Raw genomic sequence first — 23,984 nt, forward strand, 5'->3', positions numbered from 1 at the left:
GTTGTCTAATGAGACGACAATCTCGGCGTGTAATGAGACGGCCAATCTCTCGTTGTCTAATGAGACGACAATCTCGGCGTGTAATGAGACGACAATCTCTCGTTGTCTAATGAGACGACAATCTCGGCGTGTAATGAGACGGCCAATCTCTCGTTGTCTAATGAGACGACAATCTCGGCGTGTAATGAGACGGCCAATCTCTCGTTGTCTAATGAGACGACAATCTCACGGTGTCTTATGAGACGGCCAATCTCTCGTTGTCTAATGAGACGACAATCTCGGCGTGTAATGAGACGGCCAATCTCTCGTTGTCTAATGAGACGGCCAATCTCTCGTTGTCTAATGAGACGACAATCTCACGGTGTCTTATGAGACGGCCAATCTCTCGTTGTCTAATGAGACGACAATCTCTCGTTGTCTAATGAGACGGCCAATCTCTCGTTGTCTAATGAGACGGCCAATCTCACGTTGTCTAATGAGACGACAATCTCTCGTTGTCTAATGAGACGACAATCTCTCGTTGTCTAATGAGACGGCCAATCTCTCGTTGTCTAATGAGACGACAATCTCGGCGTGTAATGAGACGGCCAATCTCTCGTTGTCTAATGAGACGACAATCTCTCGTTGTCTAATGAGACGGCCAATCTCTCGTTGTCTAATGAGACGACAATCTCGGCGTGTAATGAGACGGCCAATCTCTCGTTGTCTAATGAGACGACAATCTCGGCGTGTAATGAGACGACAATCTCTCGTTGTCTAATGAGACGACAATCTCGGCGTGTAATGAGACGGCCAATCTCTCGTTGTCTAATGAGACGACAATCTCGGCGTGTAATGAGACGGCCAATCTCTCGTTGTCTTATGAGACGACAATCTCTCGTTGTCTAATGAGACGGCCAATCTCTCGTTGTCTAATGAGACGACAATCTCACGGTGTCTTATGAGACGGCCAATCTCTCGTTGTCTAATGAGACGACAATCTCGTCGTGTAATGAGACGGCCAATCTCTCGTTGTCTAATGAGACGACAATCTCGTCGTGTAATGAGACGGCCAATCTCTCGTTGTCTAATGAGACGGTTAATCTCGTCGTGTAATGAGACGGCCAATCTCTCGTTGTCTAATGAGACGACCAATCTCTCGTTGTCTAATGAGACGACAATCTCTCGTTGTCTTATGAGACGGCCAATCTCGGCGTGTAATGAGACGGCCAATCTCTCGTTGTCTAATGAGACGACAATCTCGGCGTGTAATGAGACGGCCAATCTCTCGTTGTCTAATGAGACGACAATCTCGTCGTGTAATGAGACGGCCAATCTCTCGTTGTCTAATGAGACGGCCAATCTCTCGTTGTCTAATGAGACGGCCAATCTCTCGTTGTCTAATGAGACGGCCAATCTCGTCGTGTAATGAGACGACAATCTCTCGTTGTCTAATGAGACGACAATCTCGGCGTGTAATGAGACGGCCAATCTCTCGTTGTCTAATGAGACGGCCAATCTCTCGTCGTGTAATGAGACGGCCAATCTCTCGTTGTCTAATGAGACGACAATCTCTCGTTGTCTAATGAGACGGTTAATCTCGTCGTGTAATGAGACGGCCAATCTCTCGTTGTCTAATGAGACGACAATCTCACGGTGTCTTATGAGACGGCCAATCTCGGCGTGTAATGAGACGGCCAATCTCTCGTTGTCTAATGAGACGACAATCTCGGCGTGTAATGAGACGGCCAATCTCTCGTTGTCTAATGAGACGACAATCTCGGCGTGTAATGAGACGGCCAATCTCTCGTTGTCTAATGAGACGGCCAATCTCTCGTTGTCTAATGAGACGACAATCTCACGGTGTCTTATGAGACGGCCAATCTCTCGTTGTCTAATGAGACGACAATCTCTCGTTGTCTAATGAGACGGCCAATCTCTCGTTGTCTAATGAGACGGCCAATCTCACGTTGTCTAATGAGACGACAATCTCTCGTTGTCTAATGAGACGACAATCTCTCGTTGTCTAATGAGACGGCCAATCTCTCGTTGTCTAATGAGACGACAATCTCGGCGTGTAATGAGACGGCCAATCTCTCGTTGTCTAATGAGACGACAATCTCTCGTTGTCTAATGAGACGGCCAATCTCTCGTTGTCTAATGAGACGACAATCTCGGCGTGTAATGAGACGGCCAATCTCTCGTTGTCTAATGAGACGACAATCTCTCGTTGTCTAATGAGACGGCCAATCTCCTCGTGTAATGAGACGGCCAATCTCTCGTCGTGTAATGAGACGGCCAATCTCGTCGTGTAATGAGACGGCCAATCTCTCGTTGTCTAATGAGACGGCCAATCTCGTCGTGTAATGAGACGGCCAATCTCGTCGTGTAATGAGACGACAATCTCGGCGTGTAATGAGACGGCCAATCTCTCGTTGTCTAATGAGACGACAATCTCGTCGTGTAATGAGACGGCCAATCTCTCGTTGTCTAATGAGACGGCCAATCTCTCGTTGTCTAATGAGACGGCCAATCTCGTCGTGTAATGAGACGGCCAATCTCTCGTTGTCTAATGAGACGACAATCTCGTCGTGTAATGAGACGGCCAATCTCTCGTTGTCTAATGAGACGGCCAATCTCGTCGTGTAATGAGACGGCCAATCTCTCGTTGTCTAATGAGACGGCCAATCTCTCGTTGTCTAATGAGACGACAATCTCGGCGTGTAATGAGACGGCCAATCTCTCGTTGTCTAATGAGACGGCCAATCTCTCGTTGTCTAATGAGACGACAATCTCGGCGTGTAATGAGACGGCCAATCTCTCGTTGTCTAATGAGACGACAATCTCGGCGTGTAATGAGACGGCCAATCTCTCGTTGTCTAATGAGACGACAATCTCTCGTTGTCTAATGAGACGGCCAATCTCTCGTTGTCTAATGAGACGACAATCTCGGCGTGTAATGAGACGGCCAATCTCTCGTTGTCTAATGAGACGACAATCTCGGCGTGTAATGAGACGGCCAATCTCTCGTTGTCTAATGAGACGACAATCTCGGCGTCTAATGAGACGGCCAATCTCTCGTTGTCTAATGAGACGACAATCTCGGCGTGTAATGAGACGGCCAATCTCTCGTTGTCTAATGAGACGACAATCTCGGCGTGTAATGAGACGGCCAATCTCTCGTTGTCTAATGAGACGACAATCTCTCGTTGTCTAATGTTGTCTAATGAGACGGCCAATCTCGTCGTGTAATGAGACGACAATCTCTCGTTGTCTAATGAGACGGCCAATCTCGTCGTGTAATGAGACGGCCAATCTCTCGTTGTCTAATGAAACGACAATCTCTCGTTGTCTAATGAGACGACAATCTCGTCGTGTAAACAGACGGCCAATCTCTCGTTGTCTAATGAGACGGCCAATCTCTCGTTGTCTAATGAGACGGTTAATCTCGTCGTGTAATGAGACGGCCAATCTCTCGTTGTCTAATGAGACGACAATCTCACGGTGTCTTATGAGACGGCCAATCTCTCGTTGTCTAATGAGACGGCCAATCTCGTTGTCTAATAAGACGGCCAATCTCTCGTTGTCTAATGAGACGGCCAATCTCTCGTTGTCTTATGAGACGGCCAATCTCGTTGTCTAATGAGACGACAATCTCTCGTTGTCTAATAAGACGGCCAATCTCTCGTTGTCTTATGAGACGACAATCTCTCGTTGTCTAATGAGACGGCCAATCTCTCGTTGTCTAATGAGACGACAATCTCGTCGTGTAATGAGACGGCCAATCTCTCGTTGTCTAATGAGACGGCCAATCTCTCGTTGTCTTATGAGACGGCCAATCTCGTTGTCTAATGAGACGACAATCTCTCGTTGTCTAATAAGACGGCCAATCTCTCGTTGTCTTATGAGACGACAATCTCTCGTTGTCTAATGAGACGGCCAATCTCTCGTTGTCTAATGAGACGACAATCTCACGGTGTCTTATGAGACGGCCAATCTCTCGTTGTCTAATGAGACGGTTAATCTCGTCGTGTAATGAGACGGCCAATCTCTCGTTGTCTAATGAGACGACAATCTCACGGTGTCTTATGAGACGGCCAATCTCTCGTTGTCTAATGAGACGGCCAATCTCGTTGTCTAATAAGACGGCCAATCTCTCGTTGTCTAATGAGACGACAATCTCTCGTTGTCTAATGAGACGGCCAATCTCTCGTTGTCTAATGAGACGACAATCTCTCGTTGTCTAATGAGACGACAATCTCTCGTTGTCTAATGAGACGACAATCTCTCGTTGTCTAATGAGACGACAATCTCTCGTTGTCTAATGAGACGACAATCTCTCGTTGTCTAATGAGACGACAATCTCTCGTTGTCTAATGAGACGGCCAATCTCTCGTTGTCTAATGAGACGGCCAATCTCTCGTTGTCTAATGAGACGGCCAATCTCTCGTTGTCTAATGAGACGACAATCTCTCGTTGTCTAATGAGACGACAATCTCTCGTTGTCTAATGAGACGACAATCTCTCGTTGTCTAATGAGACGACAATCTCTCGTTGTCTAATGAGACGACAATCTCTCGTTGTCTAATGAGACGACAATCTCTCGTTGTCTAATGAGACGACAATCTCTCGTTGTCTAATGAGACGACAATCTCTCGTTGTCTAATGAGACGACAATCTCTCGTTGTCTAATGAGACGACAATCTCTCGTTGTCTAATGAGACGACAATCTCTCGTTGTCTAATGAGACGGCCAATCTCTCGTTGTCTAATGAGACGGCCAATCTCTCGTTGTCTAATGAGACGGCCAATCTCTCGTTGTCTAATGAGACGACAATCTCTCGTTGTCTAATGAGACGACAATCTCTCGTTGTCTAATGAGACGACAATCTCTCGTTGTCTAATGAGACGACAATCTCTCGTTGTCTAATGAGACGACAATCTCTCGTTGTCTAATGAGACGACAATCTCTCGTTGTCTAATGAGACGGCCAATCTCTCGTTGTCTAATGAGACGGCCAATCTCTCGTTGTCTAATGAGACGGCCAATCTCTCGTTGTCTAATGAGACGACAATCTCTCGTTGTCTAATGAGACGACAATCTCTCGTTGTCTAATGAGACGACAATCTCTCGTTGTCTAATGAGACGGCCCATCTCTCGTTGTCTAATGAGACGGCCAATCTCTCGTTGTCTAATGAGACGACAATCTCTCGTTGTCTAATGAGACGGCCCATCTCTCGTTGTCTAATGAGACGGCCAATCTCTCGTTGTCTAATGAGACGACAATCTCTCGTTGTCTAATGAGACGGCCAATCTCTCGTTGTCTAATGAGACGACAATCTCTCGTTGTCTAATGAGACGACAATCTCTCGTTGTCTAATGAGACGGCCAATCTCTCGTTGTCTAATGAGACAGCGACTTTCTGTGTTTTTTGTGCTGTTTCTGTGATTTTGCGAACGGTCAATAGGGCTCTCACACATACCTTACTCATTTATGGAGGGTGACATCAACTGCAATTTTACCCTCCTGGTTTTCTCAAAATGCGAAGCATATTTGCTGGTGTGTGGCAGACGTAGGTTACAGTCACCGAAACTCAGGTCACTCATACTTGTAACGCCATTAACGAGCAACATATCTGTTTCCAGACGTTTACGGCGCCGGCTACTCGGACCCTTACCAGTTGCAGCGCGCGCAGTACGAGTACTACGAGCACCTGCGACACACCGACCCGGCCGCCTACATGCAGGTCTACAAGCAGATCCTGGCCGGACATCCGCCGCCGCCCGACCGAGCCGCTAGAGGCGAGTGCCAGACAAGCTCTCCTTAAGCAGAGTAGACTATTGGAACTAAACAATTGTATTGTTGCGTTTCCAGGATTCGTCTCCCTCCGCGACTTCCAGCCCGAGGAGCGCGGCTCCGTGCACTCGGGCCGCTCCAGCGCCAATGATCTCAAAGGAAATGACACGTAAGTTCGCCAGCCGTCTTGTTGCGAATAATGTTGTGTGGCATGCTGTAACGTTTAATTGTTTGTTATAACTTTAAAATGTACAATGTTGATGCATTGGGTGGAATTCGTGCTTAATGCATTATCTAACAGTCAACCAGAGAAATTAAGTGGGTGTTAAAGTAATTATTGGATAAACCTAATTTTTTTTATATATAGTTATTTATCTATATAAAAAAATGCAAAGATGGTTTGGTCATGTGGAGAGGATGAATAAAAGTAGGTTGACTAAGCAAATATACAAGGAAAGTGTGGAGGGAAAGGTCGGAGTGGGAAGGCCTAGACGAACGTATCTTGACTAAATTAAGGACGTCCTGGTAAAGGGCCAGGTCAAGAGTACCTAAAACCACCGAGCTTGCATGAAGAGAGTTATGAATGTGGATGACGCGAAAGAAGAATGCAGAGATCGTGGCAAGTGGAAAGTCTCTGCCTACCCCTCCGGGAAAAAGACGTATGGAAAAATTTATCATATTATTAAGAAATTGCTTATTTATTAATAATATAATAAATGTTCATTACATATGTGTATATCTTAAATAGCAAGTTTTACAAGTTGTTGTTTGTTGAAACAGCAACGTTGTAACTTGCCAATTTTTTGTCCACATTAATTAATTTCTACATTTTAAAATTCTATTAAAGTGGAAGGCCGAGGGCTCTTTAATCTACACTTCTACACTAATATTATAAAGAGGAAAACTTTGTTTGTTTGGTTGTAATGAATAGGCTCAAAAACTACTGGACCGATTTTAAAAATTCTTTCACCATTCGAAAGCTACATTATCCACGAGTAACATAGACTATATTTTATTTTGGAAAAAGTTCCGTAATATATTTGGATTTTTCGGACACAAACTGAAAAAAATCAACCAAAAAGTTACTTATTTTGCGTACGCTGCCTAAACTACAAAAGATAGAACCATAAAATGTTTTAATTAATTGTAGATCTTATAAATATCTACAAAAAAGTCCGCGACACACTATACCTATCTGTGTCGAGTGAGACACAACAACTTTTATTTAAAAATCTTGAATTTTTTTTGGTCTACATTACAACGCGTTTTTTACTCATGCTATTAATTTTTATCAAAATAAATAATTTCATCAATAAGTACAGTTTATGTAGATAATATTTGGTCTTTGAATGATTAAAATTGGACGTTTGGTTTTGAAGTTGTGGTGAAATGAAAATATTACGATTTCTGCTGCACGGCGTGCTGTACTTATTTTTTATTTATTTATTTATTTATTTATTTATTGTGACAAAAACGGTTTACACCTATTACAATTATCACACTTTACAATTTGAAACACAGGTATATCATATTAAGTTAACCATATTAAATCATATAAAAAATTTGAATAATGAAATTAAATTTGAATACACATAAATTAAAAACAACAAAAATAATATTTTAAAAATTTGTCAATAAAAGTTTTGTCCGTCAGATCTTATATTTAATAGAATAATTAAGTACGTACGAATAATTGTACGGCGATCTCTCGCATTCAATATCTCGTTTCGAGGAAGATAACGCCTGCGGCTGCTACACCTGGCCAAACTACGACCTGTGCGGATTATGGGACAACGGCCCCGTAGTGGACTTGCCCATTCTCAGATACCCACCGTATCTGAGAAGGGGCAAGTCTACTGGCTGCCCACATGCGAAGACGTGGGAAGACATTAATCGGTATATCAAATATAGATAGTATATTAAAATCACATCCTCGGGGAATACGATTTTTGAAGTCGACATTATTTATTTGTCCTTTTTTGCGCGGATTGGAAAAGATTTAAGCGGTGTGACGTCAATAAGTGATACCTTGTTCTATTTTCATTCTCATTCCCATTCCGTTCACATTCTGTTCTATGCTGTATTCTATTCTGTATTCTATTGTGTATTCTACTGTGTATTCTATTGTGTTTTCTGTTCTGAATTCTATTGTGTTTTCTGTTCTGCATTCTATTGTGTATTCTGCATTATATGTCTGTTCTGTATGTCTGTTTTAATACACCTGTTCTGTACTCTATTGTATATTCTGTTCTGCATTCTATTGTGTATTCTATTCTGCTTTCTATTCTGTTCCATATGTCTGTTCTGCATTCTATTGTGTATTCTATTCTGCTTTCTATTCTGTTCCATATGTCTGTTCTGTTTTCTATTGTGTATTCTATTCTGCTTTCTATTCTGTTCTATATGTCTGCTCTGTTTTCTATTGTGTATTCTAATGTGTATTCTATTCTGCTTTCTATTGTGTATTCTATTTTGTATTCTATTGTGTATTCTATTCTGCTTTCATACTGCATTCTATCATTTATTCTATTGTGTATAGAAAACACAATAGAATACAAAATAGAATGCAGAATAGAATGTAGAATAGAATGCAGAATAAAATGCAGAATAGAATGCAGAATGTGTTCTGCATTTTATTCTGCATACTATTGTGCATGCTATTCTGCATGCTATTCTGCATTCAATGTCAGACAGTTAAACAAATAGGGGAGCTTATAAAATACACTGATTTCCATAAAAATAAAACTACCAGTCATCCAATAGGGATGGACAGAAAATGTAATCCTGGCGAGAAACCTCTTTAAAACTACATTCAACTTTGTAGCATCGACAAACAAAACAAAATAGTCGGAAAATATCTACGACCAGGATCCTTCAGGAAAATATCTGATAGCACGATGTAGCATTCTCGCAAATTGCAAAAGCTACTTCAATTGATTTTCTTCACGCCGAGATTGACGCTACATAAAGTTCCGCCGCGCGCGCTGTTATCTGTTCTTCCTCCTGACGTTAGACCTAGTTATATCTCACCTCTGGAGAAGAGCCCTCTGGAGAGGTTTACGCCTTTGACCATGGATCTTGGGTTGGGCGAGTAAGTGATTTTTTGAGAATAAATATATTTAAATCTTAAATAGATTTATGTACAGGGTGTATTGAATTTTGATTTAGGTTCAAATAAAACTACAATTCTTTATGAGGTATCTGCGCCAACCTCAAGCCAGATGTTTTCATGTATTCTTTTGTTCCCTGAAAGTGTTAGGCACTTAAGACGACGTTTCTCCTCGCCATTCATCCCTTCGGCGCGCCCGACCTCGGAATCAGGGTAGTTTATATTGAGGCTTTCTTACTCTCAGTATTGGCCATTACAGCACGGCACCGTCGGCCCCATCAGTTCGGGTAACGAGTGGCCCGACGCCGGCCGAGACCGGAACGCCGCGTATAGTATATAGAATATATATAATATATATATTCTGATAAGAGCAGGTGAGATGGAGCGGTGCCAAACCTGCAGAAACCCAAAATGGCCTCCGCCTTCCGGCCGACACGCAATGGCCCCGGAAGGGGGTCATTAGCGCTTTTGCGGGTCATTAATCAACAACAAATAAGACGCCCGTCTACCAGGGAATTATTTGCTGTTGCTCAGGTCGCACAGTCTCATGCCTCTTGGCGAATTCTACACAACTATATATTTAGAAAAAAAAACCTTAAATAAAAGTACCAATACCTATATGAAAAATAAAGTTATTTGTCTCTTTATTTGTCAGGTAAGTGGATGTGCATTTTTCAAACAATATTTATTCTTCAACTATCTGCCCGTTTATCCAAAGCTAACTTCAGGTAGTTCGGATCGGATGTTAGAAAAGGACGCACAATTTTAATTGGTGCCTTTGTTAAACTAGCAAATGTCACGTCACGTCACGTCGAATAAACGAGTTTAAACTCCCAGTGGTAATTCAGTATAATCTTCAGTAAATATATTTATTTTTATAAATAAATATATACGGGACAAATTACACAGATTGAGTTAGCCTCGAATTAGGTTCGAGACTTGTATTACGAGATACTAACAGAACGATACTATATTTTATAATAAATACTTATATAGATAAACATCCAAGACACAGGTCATTTAGAAAAAGTTTGTATCTCAAAATGCCTTGGCCGTGATTCGAACCCGGGACCCCCGGTGTCACAGACAAGCGTACTACCGCTGCGCTACAGAGGCCGCCAAAAAATAACAATTGCATCATAACATTCATTTTATATTCATGACGTCACGCTTTACATCAGCAAAACACTACTTATTAACAAAATGCACACACTAGCACAAATATGTGTCAACTGTAAATACTTTTTGTTTAAATTTTGCTTTAAAATTACACCTTTGTGTCGTAGACATGTTTGTGTTATACTTTGGGCCACAGTAAATTTGTAAAATTACTGTTGCCTACGGTAACAAATTATAACAAAATAACATGAAAAAATACTTATCACAGGTATTAAGAATATTATTTGCTAGTCAAAGCAATTTACTGCCGAAGATTAGTTAAAAAATGTATTGGATAAAATATGTTAATGTTTCTCGGTTTGATCCTGTTAATTCTTGCAAGTGAGAAAATGTTGTAGTTTAACACAACTTTAGACGGGAATGGCACTGAGAACTATTCAGAATTTTAACTTGAGGAAGTTATCAGTTTAAAATGCAGGCTGACAACCTGCCACTGTTTGAATCTCTATTCTAGCATTATCCCTATGAGCTGAAAGAATATATTAATTAGTCTTTCAAGACTGCTGGCTCTGTCTATCTCGTAAAGGATATAGACGTGATCATATGTATGATTGAATGAATGAATGCAGGCTGGAATGCGCTATGATGAGAGAAAATGATCGAATAACGTAAATAAAAAATTGTGTAAATATTTTTGGGTTCGCACAATTAGCACCAGCAGTTGCTTGCTTTATCTTACTACATTTAATAAACATTGAAATCCGCTTTTGACCACGACCCAAGAGTCGGTGGCAAAGACACATCTGTGACCACAGACATAGATCTAGCTAGACACCCAGCTTTATGAAAGTCAATCAGGTCGTGTTCTCTTATCGCATTGTTGACACGGCGGTAGATATAATTTCCATTTTTTACGTAGACTCTTCTGATATAGTTCATACAACACAACTTATATTTCGTTTAATGACTATCGCAACTTGTATCGAATTAAACATTTTCATAAATAAAGACCCCATTATGCCAGTTATTGTTGGGCATGCATAAAATATATATTAGCTGAGTCTAACTAGATCTATGTCTATGCCCGCTTACTAGAGCAATATAACCGCTATTCCCATCACATGTGTGAGTTGTGTGTGTGTGCGGGGCAGGCTGTACGGGTACCGTGCGGCAGGCGGCGCGGGGTCGCTGCGGGGCGCGGGGAACGTGTCCCTCAGGACCGACCTCTCCGACAGGTATGTACTGCAGAAACTTCGCATTCTGTTAGAAGGTTACTGGCACGCGTGCTCACATTAGTGAAAATTATTAACTACACACCAGCCTATTTACGAATGTTGATAAGACATGTCATACTCGTATATCTCCCTCTTTCTCTTGCTCTGCGGTCAACCTCAAAGATAGGGTGAGAGAAAAGTTAAGGCATACGTCTTTGTGAGGTTCGTGAATAAACCCTCAAGGGATTTATTTAGGAACGTTTAAAAGCAATATGTCTCATTGTCTCTCTCTTTCTAGCTTTGACGATGACTGCAGTGCCAGAAAGAGGTGATATGCCTTTTGAATGTTCATGAATAAGGGTGGCCATTGATTATCATAATAGTTGGCAAATGGTCCATTGGACTAGATACACGCGAGCGAGTAGCCTCCTCACCCTATAAAACATGAACAAAAGAATTCAAGTATAATCTATAATAAAAGTATAGAAAGAAATAAATAACAGTATAAGTCTCTCTAGCGAGTTAGAATTTTGACAATTTGCAAAATCTGTACCGCGCTGTATTTTAATTTTCCCTTTAATTTGTATAAAGTGTCGGGCGGCCATACTAACTAATAAGTATTGTCAATGTCAAAAATCTAGATACGTCATTTGCTTTGTATGTGCGTTTTGTTCATCAGATGAACAAATATAGGTATGAACATGAATGATTTTTTTTTTGTCTTATGATCACTACGATCTGTCACCAACTGGAGGACATTAAGTAGTTGGTAGGTCGGGACTTGTCATGACATGTTTGGAATGCGACTTGGGTCACATCCTACTTTACTTTATTGTTTAAGTATGTCTTGGGGCATTTTCCGTTTAAGTCGACGAGTTGCGCGAGTTTCCTCCATCAAGACTTTCGCTAAGCGAATTGTAATTGCTAAATGAATTGACAGTAAGTATATGGCTTGCAGTTTTTTTCACATACAATGCACGGGATTTATGTGCACTTCGCACGGTTTGCCTCGCTGTGTTGCTATCATTACATGCTGATGCATTATCATTCATTAATTATTCATTCATGTTGGCTTTACCAAAAATTTTATTCAAAAAGGAATAATGTCAGTTTTACTAGCCAGCTAGCCTAATTTATCTGTGGAGATCTATTTTTTTAATGAAACGATACTCGAAAACCGGACAAATGCGAGTCGGACACTTATTTGACTGTTAATGTAGATGTTATTCCATATCTCAGTAACTATTTAATCGATTTTGTTTGATTCAACTTCCATTTTAGTTTATTTTTTAAATTCTGTATTGAGACAACTTTTTTTTTTAGCTTTAGACATTCAAAAATATAGGTTTTTTGAAACATGTGTTTCGAATCGTGTCAATTTAGTATTTTTAATCACAATGAATTCCTCAAATTATTTTGATTTCGACAACGATGAATATAATATAAATCAAATCAAATATATTTATTGTGCAACACAGGTTAAAAGGCTGTTACATATTTGTGATCATCACTGTGAGCTGTCCTAATGGACGTACAATATCGTATTTAAAATTAAATTTCAAAGTCAAAAACATACAAGCAATTAAATTTATTATTAAGAATTAAATTAAAATTAAATAATAATTAAAAAAGCCTTATTTGTTGTCAATTTAAAATAATTATATAATTCCTGAGTCATGCATATTAATAATAATTAAATTATAATAATATCATCTAGAAATTATATTAACAACGATTTGAATATTGAGGAATTTACGCGTCCTCGATTAAAAGTTTATTAGACAAGGTGCGATACCATGTTAAAATACGATGATGAGAAAGTTAAGATATTAATATAGATTTACAAAAATAATAATAATAAAAATATGGAAACAATTATTAATCTTATAAGAGATGGTCAAACATAAAATTATCCGTAATAAAGCAGGACACTGTTCACACGAATACCACAATTTACAACTTACCTTCAAACTAAACGCAACAAAGAAACTTACCTACTTCCGTACCTATGTCTGGAAAAAAATGAAGTATTGAAGTCAAACAAAGTGACAGTGACATGCATTATTTCTATCTTTTTTTACGAACAATACTTCTACAGCCAGATAGCTACCACTTAAGTAAAAAACTACCACAATTTTGCCAGGGTCAAAAAATTTAAGAAATGTTTAACTAAGACACGATTTAACTGGTTTTATGAATAACAAAATTTAAGACACTGCTTAAATCTTAATCAACGTCTTAGTTTAGACGATTTTAAGAGTTAGTCTCTTAGGATTGTTTTTATGAATAAGGCCGTAATAATTTTCTGCAACAAATTTGATCAAAAATGATTGAAATGATCAACACATCCTTTAAAACTTATTGTATCCATAGTGGAATGAAAACTATTGACGAGTTTGCGTTAAAAAATTCGAAATTTTTTATTTGAGTTGTGAAAACTAGTGATTCCAAGGAAGAAACAGTAATCTATGGGTTTGTGTTTAGGGATCTTAACACGGACGCGTCGCTGAACCTCCAGCTTGAAGAGTCCACGGTGCGCTCCGAGCGCATGACGCCGTTCAAGTATTCAACTGCGCATATTAAGGTAAGTATTTCTTTCTTGTAAGCTATTTTTCATTATTAATAGTGTCGATTATTTTCTATTAAAAACCACGACATGAAATTAACAAGGTAATGAAAAATAAAGACACAAAAAATGCGTGCCTTTTAAAAATTATTAGCTCGGTCTCTGCATGCGTTATTCCTTTGCCAGCACCGCAAAAAAGATTAAAACATGCTTGTCAGGTATTCGACAATGACAGTTGAAAGCAGATCAAATTTATGGCTATGATGTAGGAGTATTGACATATAGGACTTGACATTAGACAAGAAATAGCCATATAGATAAAGATATATATATGGATAGCTTGGTCATAGTAAAGAGGCAATAGACCATGTCAGTATTATTAATATGGAGCAAAAAAAAAACACGAATGAAAGGGACATGTAGTGGCCCTGCTCTAAATTGCCGGAAGCCATTATGCGTACAGAACTACGATAAGTTTGGTTCCTGTAGCGACATCTCTACGCCACTCGTCACAACATTCAATCAAACACTGGGCGACATCTCAAGACTGTTCGGCTCTGTCTACCCCACAAGGGATATAGACGTGACTATATGTATGTATGTTGTATTATTGTTTGTTATCCCTTCACGGGTTATCTACTGAATTGTGAGCAAAAAAAAGAATATTGCGAGCAACGAAAATAATGCGCCCAAGCAGATACCAACTTTCTTGGAAAAATAGAAAATAAAGAAATGTTACGTGGGCGTTTAATATTTTTTTTTTATAAATTAAATAGCTATACCTACACAAAACTATAAACAACATTTTCAAGATAAAATAAATATATCACTTAGGCATATAAAACTTCAATTAATTCATACCTACATAAATGCAATCATGTCTCTACCCCTGACCGGGTAGACCTCAGAGGTAAGCAAAGGCCAGAGTGTGGCAAAAGACTGAAAGGCCACGTTTAGCTATATAGCTTTATGATTGAATTTAGATTCCAATTGCCGTATGGTTCCCGGAACAAATAAAAAAAAGAATAGGACTCCGTCTCATTTCCATGGATATCGTAAAAGGCGGCTAAGGGATAGTAGGCTTATAAACTTGTAATTCTTCTTTTTAAGCGATGGGCTAGCAACCTGTCTCTATTTGAAACTCAATTCTATCATTAAGCCCAACAGCTGAACGTGGCCTATCCGTCTGTTCAAGGCTCTGCCTACCGCGCAAAGGATATAGACGTGATAATATGAAGTAGATTCAAATAGCGACAGGTTGAAAGCCCACAGCCTAAAAGAAGAATCTAAAAGTGTTTGAGCCTTTACTGCCTTGATTGATATTATTCATAGAGTGATATCACTACAAAGACTTACTCAATTGATAGACGGTCTCTGTGGCGCAGTACGTTTGTCTGCGACACCGGGTTCGAATCCCGGCCAGGGCATGATGAGAAAAGAACTTTCTCTGATTGGTCTGGGTCTTGGATGTTTATCTATATAAGTATTTATTACAAAATATAGTATCGTTGAGTTAGTATCTCGTAACACAATTCTCGAACTTACTTCGAGGCTAAACTCAATCTGGGTAATTTGTGAAAAAAAATAAAAAAAAAATTTTCGTGTGCTAATGTGATGGCTTCTCAACTTCCAGGGCAGCGTGTCCAGCCGCGACGTGGTGGTGGTGAGGCCGTCGTACCCGGTGGACGGCGCGCCCGCCACCGTGCACGTGCTGGCGCTCGGCGCGGCGCTCCGGGCCGCCCGCGACCCCCACCAGGAGCAGCTGGCCGCGTACCCAGGACCTCTCGTCAAGGGTAGGCATTTCAGTGTGTTTACATACATTTATATAGTCACGTATATATATATATTTAAAATTTTCAATGTAATTATAAATTTAATTTTAGAAATGTGGCCGCTTGTTAAAATTGTTCTTAGTTTTTATTTGTACGAACTTTCACTTCACTACTTTTATGATCATTATGGCTTTTTGGGCCATAACCTGTTGTAAATAATTTACTCAATCGTATTTAATGATGGATTTATTTGGATTAACTTTTACTATGACTGGATACAACAAAACTGGAATTACAGAGAGAGCGGAAGTAAGTTGTCACAGATAAAACAAAAGTATTAGTGTTGCCAGGAAGGCGCCAAATTAAAATTAACACTTTAACAATAGACGTATAGTGATTTTAGAACGGTACTGATTATTTTAGAAAAATGAGCGACATCTCGGAGCGAGTGTTATTTTGAGTTCGATATCAGCCGTTTCAGATTCCAAAATAAATTAAACCCTATATGTTGGTCAGGCTTAAGAACTATACAATAAAAAAGTTTTATTCAAATCTGTTCAGTAGTTCCGGATATAAGCGGGTACAAACAACAAAACAAACAGACAGATTTTTTTTTCAAATTCATGTTACGCTTACTATAAAAAAAATTTCTTTTGAAAATAAACTCAATGTACATACGAAATTTTTTTTACAGTTTTACTATATGGATTGATTTTATTATGTTACAACAGGCGTGACCCACAAGAAGAGTGTGATCGAATACTGCACGGCCCGAGCGCGATCGGCTCACAAAGATGGCCGCCGCGACCCCGTCGGGTACGCCCTGGTGTGGGAGCTGCTGGCCTTGCTGCTCACGCAGAATGGGGCAAGTCGACTTTTTTTAGGCATACAAACTAAGGATTGTTAACCAACGGATTTAAGGAGAACGCGATAATGTTTTATATATGTACCAACATAAATGTTTGTATGTATTTATATAAAAATATAATAAAAAAAAAAGTAATCACGATAATATTCGGGATAAATCATAAAATAAACATCCAAGACCGTGGCTTATCAGAAGAATTTCTCTTCATGCTCTGGTTGGGGTTCAAACCCGGGGCTTACTTTATCACTTCCGCGCACTACCACTGCGCCACAGAGGCACTAAGATGATGAAGATAGATGACGAATGTAATTTGGAAGTGCGACATCAATTTATCTAAATGACTAGGTTATACCCGCAGCTTCGTCCGCGTGCATTAAGCGCTGCTACTAGAAAAAGCAACGAATTTATATATACGTAATGTTTCAAACAGTTTAAATCAGTAAAACCCTTGTAGATGTAACAAATTGTGGCGACATCTATACGCCACAAGTCGCAAAAATAAAAAATAATATCACGCGACGCTATCTGTCAAAAACAGGGAAAAACCTAAATCGCGCAAGCAAAGATTTCACGGATTGGAGCATAAATACACACAACATCGTCTCTCGCGCGGTTCCCCAGGCGTCACACCGCCCTACAGGAAGATACACAAACAAACAAATAATCTTACTTTCGCATTATATGTATGTTGGCCAGGCATAGGAGCTATACAGCAAAAAAAAGTTTCATTCAAATCCGTTCAGTAGTTTTGGAGATTAGCGTGTTCAAACAAACAAACAAACAGATTTATTCAAATCCGTTCAATAGTTTCGGAGATTAGCGGTACAAACAAACATACAAACTTTTATTTCAAATTCATGTTCGGTTACTATTTTTATATCGTTATAAATTATTATTTTTTAAATATGTATACTCAATGTACAGACAAAAAATTTTTTTTACTGTTTTATTATTTGTTTTTATTTGAACAAAATCTTTTACATAAGATATAACAGGAACATGTATTTGATGCATTAACAGGTGGTAGAGGGCGCTGACATCGCGGAGTTGCTGATGAAGAACAAGAAGGAGTATGAGTATCAGCCGGTGCGGAACTCCGACACGCACCACGGTGAGTACATGACACACATACATACATACATACATAAAATCACGCCTCTTTCCCGGAGGGGTAGGCAGAGACTACCCCTTTCCACTTGCCACGATCTCTGCACACTTCCTTCGCTTCATCCACATTCATAACTCTCTTCATGCAAGCTCGGCGGTTTCGGGTACTTTTGACCTGACCCTTTACCGTGATGAGTGTTGCCTGACAGAATAATGTAACTTGCCTTAATGTGCTGTGTGGTTCCCGGCAGTGCCGTGTGGTTCCCGGCATAAATAAAAAAAAGAATAGGACCACCCCATCTCGTTCCCATGGATGTCGTAAAAGGCGACTAAGGGATAGGCTAACAAACTTGGGATTTTTCTTTTAGGCGATGGGCTAGCAACCTGTCACTATTTGAATCTCAATTCTATCATTAAGCCAAACAGCTGAACGTGGCCTATCAGTCTTTTCAAGACTGTTGGCTCTGTCTACCCCGTAAGGGATACAGACGTGATCATATGTATGTATGTAGGTACTAGCTGTGCCCGCGACGTCGTCCGCGTGGAATAGTTATTCCCCGTTTTTTTCATATTTTCCATTATTTCTTCGCTCCTAATAGTTGCAGCGTGATGTTACGAGTATATACCCTAAAGCCTTCCTCTATAAATGGTCTATTCAACGCAAAATAATTTTTCAATTCGAACCAGTAGTTCCTGAGATTAGCGCGTTCAAACAAACAAACCCTTCAGCTTTATAATATTAGTATAGATGTATGTATTAATGTAACCCCTGCAGGCAGCCGCAGGGAGTCGTCGCTGTCGGGCTCGGCGCGCGAGGACGAGCGAGCGGAGCCCGAGCGAGCGGACGCCACGCTAGATGTCTCGCCGGAACTCACACGTACGTCATCATGTCATAAATATCACCAATAGATAGATAGACAGATAGATGGACTCTTGATTTTTTTTTAATTTATATAAAAAAAAAATTATAAAATTTTTTTTTTTTAAATTTTGAAAAAAAAGCAGAAAAAAAACACACAATAGTCGATGTCCACGACTTCTTTCGCGTGACAAAACGATTTGTGTTATATATATACATATATATATAGAAATATAGAAATATCACCCATATTTTTACTACGCTTTTATTAGCTTGGGTTGTATCTATGTATGTAACGGAATCTTTGAGCTTAATTTTCACTGGTTTCTAAACGTCTGATCAACTTGGAACTTTGCACACATATCAAGGACCGATGACAATGCAATATTTTGATAAGAGTTTCTCATTATACTTATTAAAACTGCCAGGATTAATAAATTCATTTTTAGATAGCTCTGTCTCTCTTACTCTCCTACGAAGGCGTAGGAGAGTAAGAGAGACAGAGCTAGCACGCGATCTGCGCGCGCATGCCGGCACTATCGGAGTTACTCATAGCGATTTCTGGAGTTTTCGACTTACTCTTTCGAACTTGCGTGAATACTAATAAGCCTCATACACGTAGATTTACTCTATTTGACATTTATATAAGATGTTTGATGACAACCTCGATTTATTAACGCTTTTCATAGATTATAATTACAATAAATTAATCAGAACATAAACTTTGAAATTATTTTACGAAACAAAACTTTCGGAAGTAAAGAGGGAATTCATCGTCATCAAAATAACTTAAATCTTATTAACAAAAATGAATTGAAAAAACCAAACTGGAACTTTGCATCTCGTTTTGATTGTGTTCATATATCCCTCGGTTTCTTTTCTCTCTGCCCGTTATATCTATTCTGATTGATTTTGTGTCAAGGTCAGTCCTGGCCTAGCTTTGGATTTACAGTCGATAAAGAAGGAATTAAATATAATACAAATATATCGAACCATAAATCACTGACTAAAACGAAAATAATTTTCATTCAGAAAAACAAGGCGCGACATTCATACAATGATCTATATTGGAAAAAGTCTGTTGCATGTTAATTATGTCAGTATATTATGTTGTTATCTCTTTGTCTTAGATGGTTGCGAAGGTCTTTTCTAGTAAGATAGTTATACTAGAAGTGTTAACTTCCAAAAAATAATCGTATAAAAAAACTAAAAAACTACTCTTTTATTGCTAATCGAACTAAAAAATAGAAAATAAATAATAGTTTAAAAAAAACTAAAAAACTACGCTTTTATTGCTTATCGTACTAAAAAAATAGAAAATAAAAATTAATGACAAAGGAATTATAAAACAGTAGTAGCAAGTCGAACAATCAGTTATAGTCAATTACCTCCGATTAAAATTATAACAAAATTATATTTATAAACAAAACAATTTAAATCGGAGTAAAAAGCGTGGGGTGCTTGATGTAGTAAATATTAAAATCATTCTATTAGCATATATTTATGACAAGAGAGTTATGAAAATGAAGTAAAATGCACCCCACGCTTTTTACTCCGATTTAAATTGTTTTGTTTAAATAAATATAATTTTGTTATAATTTTAATCGGAGGTAATTGACTATAACTGATTGTTCGACTTGCTACTACTGTTTTATAATTCCTTTGTCATTAATTTTTATTTTCTATTTTTTTAGTTCGATAAGCAATAAAAGCGTAGTTTTTTAGTTTTTTTTAAACTATTATTTTATATGTTATGGTTTAGCTGAATCGTCATGGTCATTTCTTTAAGATGCAGATCTTAAAGATTTTCGATTTTCATACCTCATCAGAAAATGCTCATCGGGCTGAGAAGCTCTTGTTAAGGCGTCATTTCTGTATTTGTTATGGTTTCGTTAGATTACACAAGTCTCGAACTTACTAAACTACTTCTTACTTAACTCGGCTTGAGTTATCTGAGTAATTTGTAAGTGGTCACGAGGTCCAAGGTCGTGACGAACGACTAGTTTATTTTTATTTTATATATCTGGGGGCACGGCAGTGCCCTGCCAATAGAGGTTAGCGTATTACCGCTGCGCCACCGAGGCATAGGCTCTTAAATGCTTGCCAAATTGGTGGTTATTTTTAGTTGCAGTCTAAATGACGCCTACCTTTTCAAAATTTATCACTTGTTCGCCTCAAAGCCACAATTGCTCAATTTTGGTTCAACAAAACAAAAGTTTTTGTCTCTCGTTTTGTTTAGCACCGGAAAAGGTAGTTAAACTATTTCAATTGTTCTCTTCGAGCACCTAAAGTAACCGACATAATGGTCGAGAAATAAAGCTCCTTTTGTTGTACTTATTAATGTTTTAGTGCCATGTGGTTCCCCGTTCCAATTAAAAAAATATAGGTCCTCTCCATCTCTTTCCCATGGATGTCATAAACGGATAATGGATAGGCTTATAAACGTGAGATTCTTATTTTAGGCGATGGGCTAACAACATGTCACTATATGGATCTCAACTCTATCACTAAGCCAAACAGCTGTACGTGGCCTATCAGTCTTTTCAGGACAGTTGGCTCTGTCTACCCAGCAATGTATATAGACGTGATTATATGTATGTATGTAATGTAAGTAGGTGTGCAGTTATTTGTGTGAATGTGTGAGTGATAGCGTTGACTGCAAGCTATAAAGTTTTGCGAACTATTACTGCAATTATGAACGCGAGCGTACATTAAAAAATTACGATGCAGAAATAGTAACTGAGCTATTGAAAAAAAGGTTGTCTGTTTGTATGTTTGTTTGTACACGCTAATCTCCGGAACTAATGAACAGATTTGAATTAAACTTTTTTTGTTGTATAGCTCTTATGTCGAGCCAACATAAAGGGTATAATTTATTTTGGAATCTCAGCTCAGCTGAACTATAGGAAATATCGAAAAGACATCTTCACGTTGTTCAACCTGAAGACCATTTTCTGTTAGCATATAAAAATCTAAGAAGTGGAACACTTCATTCACAACATCTACAAGGAGAGTGTGGAGGGAAAGGTCGGAGTGGGAAGGCCTAGACCTCTCATATATCATCATATTAAGGACGTCCTGGCAAAGGGTCAGGTCAAGAGTACCCGAAACCGCCGAGCTTGCATGAAGAGAATTATGAATGTGGATAAAGCGAAGGAAGTATGCAGAGATCGTGGCAAGTGGAAATATGTAGTCTCTGCCTACCCCTCTGGGAAAGAGGCGTGATTTCATGTATGTATGTATGTATGAAGAAATAGTAAGCGAGCATGAATTTGAAAAAAGAAGTCTTATCTGTTTAATGTTTGTTTGTTATAATCCAAAGGGACCAGCTTGTTCAGTCTCTTGGACTTTCCCAATCTTCTTTTCCTGAACTTTAATACCAGATTAAGATCTCGCAACCTGAATTATAATAGCTTTTCCCTCCAGGTATTCGTAAACAGTACCTCTTATTATTATAACCCGTTAGTTCGAATGTATACTTAAATGGATAAGTAAGATTCCTAATTAAGATAACTACAGTTTCAATATTTTTATTAAATGCCCAAATATTTTTATTAAACATAACGTATTCGCTAGTAATTATAATTTTCAAAAAATTGTGTGTGTGAGGCACACATTATTTTTGGATTACATTTTAGACCTAAGCTCTTAGCTCCTCATTGTATAACCTATTTGTGATTGTAATCTGTTTTGTGTGTTAATATTAAATAATTAAATAAATGTGTAAATTGTATATATTTGTGCTGTGTGGTTCCCGGCACCAATACAAAAAAAGAATAGGACCACTACATCTCTTTCCCATGGATGTCGTAAAAGGCGACTAAGGGATAGGCTTACGAACTTGGGATTCTTTTTTAGGGGATGGGTCAAGCAACCTGTCACTATTTGAATCTCAATTCTATTATTAAGTCTTTTCAAGACTGTTGGCTCTATCTACCCCGTAAGGGATATAGACGTGACCATATGTATACTAGTAAATTGTATTTCCAGCACTGGATCAGGGGAGCCAGCCGCCGGTGGAGCAGGCCGAGGCGCTGGACCGGCTGCGCGAGCTGCTGATATACGGCAACCGGCAGGAGGCCATCGGTGAGCCGCACACGATTGTTACACGCTCCATAATGCGATGAGCCGTTACGACAATTTATGTATGTATGGGCATGCTATACTGTAGAGTGTAGAGGAAAATATGCTTCGCGCTCGACCACAATTGAACGAAGAGAAGAGAAGAATTGGCCAGGTTTGGTCAATTGGTGTAATGAACAGTTTTAAAAATAAAAATCCATTATAAAACCAGGTAAGGTAACGAATTGTCAATTACAGGTTCTCGCTAATTATAACAGAAAAAATATAAATAGTTTGATTGACAGAAAAGTTATAATCAAAATAATATACTACACCTCTATCATTAATAAAAAAGCATATCACTGCAGCTTTAAGAAGAAAATAATATTTTAAGCAAAAAGTGTCAATTATTCATAATTGTCGACCCAAATATTGACCCCAGTGTGTAAAGTCTCGGTCTATGATTGCTTGTATTAAACAAGTCGATGCCTAAACTGTTATCAATATGGTTATAATGGAATGAATTTTGTCTAAAATTTCTGTTAAATATAGAGACAAAAAAAGAGGTGATTTCTAAGCCTTATTTTGGACGAGGCTATAAAACCAATCTTGGAAGTTTTATGAAGATTTGAAGTGATAAATTTGAACTAGCGAAGGGCATGTTCTTGAGTAGGAATATACCATGTCAATAAATAAATAGCAAAAAGTCAGTCTTGAGCCCTTTTTTTCATGTTTATATACCGGCAAATCGCTTCAAAAGCCGTAGAAAAAACGGCGTATTTTTTTTCTAGCTGTATATGTCCCACCATCACATCTCTCACAAATTCAAAATTTTATTCATCATAATGGAAATGTCAAACATCATTTAATAATAGGCTATTTGACACTATTGAAAAAATGCTACGAATTGTGAGAATCCTATTAGATAATAATATAACAGAACGTGTTTTACTTTCATTTGTACTAAAATAAGCATATTTTTGGCGATAACTCGTTTGAAAAATACAATAATTTTTAAATACTTTTGAACGACCGAAACGCTCTGTGATTGGTAACAACTCCGGTGACGTCACATGCAAGTAAACGTCAACTCCACCTGTGTAGCTTGTGTGTTATTAATGTTTTATCTCAGATATTGAGCTATTTCGTGACAGTGAACTATTTCAACTTCATTTTATTAGTTTAGTGAAAGAAATTCCTGGTGTTTGTATTCAAAATGGACAAAAATTTTGTGCGTGCCGACAACACAAACCTACCTGAGATTGATGCATTTATGGTTGCACTTTTCTTCAAAAACAACGCGGATTATTATGGTGCAGAACTTAAGAATGTTAAAACAGCTGTGTAAGTATTTTAAAGAAATTATTTATAAGAAAATCTTAATGCCATTTCACACAGAAATTTCGCAGCATTTATTTTATAGGTTATGTTTTAGTGTACTATTTAGTTTGTTTCCTGTGAAATATCCTTTGCTTAAAAACATAAAAAAAGTTTGAATGCGATAAAATACTCTTTGGATCTCTTCGAGCTAACA

The 23,984-nt window shown here is 38.5% G+C and overlaps 1 protein-coding gene across 4 annotated transcripts in view; it reads left to right on the forward strand.

Annotated features, from left to right (window-relative positions):
• LOC106132932 (uncharacterized) overlaps nt 1-23,984 on the forward strand; it is a 76,871-nt gene that overhangs the window by 12,778 nt on the left and 40,109 nt on the right. For 3 of the 4 annotated variants that reach the window (XM_060954638.1, XM_060954635.1, XM_060954636.1), the window contains exons 5-13: nt 5,624-5,779; nt 5,853-5,943; nt 11,154-11,237; nt 13,701-13,800; nt 15,416-15,575; nt 16,286-16,419; nt 17,443-17,533; nt 18,305-18,406; nt 22,379-22,474. In XM_060954638.1, the coding sequence (XP_060810621.1) occupies nt 5,624-5,779; nt 5,853-5,943; nt 11,154-11,237; nt 13,701-13,800; nt 15,416-15,575; nt 16,286-16,419; nt 17,443-17,533; nt 18,305-18,406; nt 22,379-22,474 (1,014 nt within the window). The remainder of the gene's footprint in view (nt 1-5,623; nt 5,780-5,852; nt 5,944-11,153; nt 11,238-13,700; nt 13,801-15,415; nt 15,576-16,285; nt 16,420-17,442; nt 17,534-18,304; nt 18,407-22,378; nt 22,475-23,984) is intronic. The other variant, XM_060954637.1, reaches the window with a different exon arrangement.

This window comes from Amyelois transitella, chromosome 4, assembly GCF_032362555.1.
Source record: "Amyelois transitella isolate CPQ chromosome 4, ilAmyTran1.1, whole genome shotgun sequence".
Taxonomy (NCBI): domain Eukaryota; kingdom Metazoa; phylum Arthropoda; class Insecta; order Lepidoptera; family Pyralidae; genus Amyelois; species Amyelois transitella.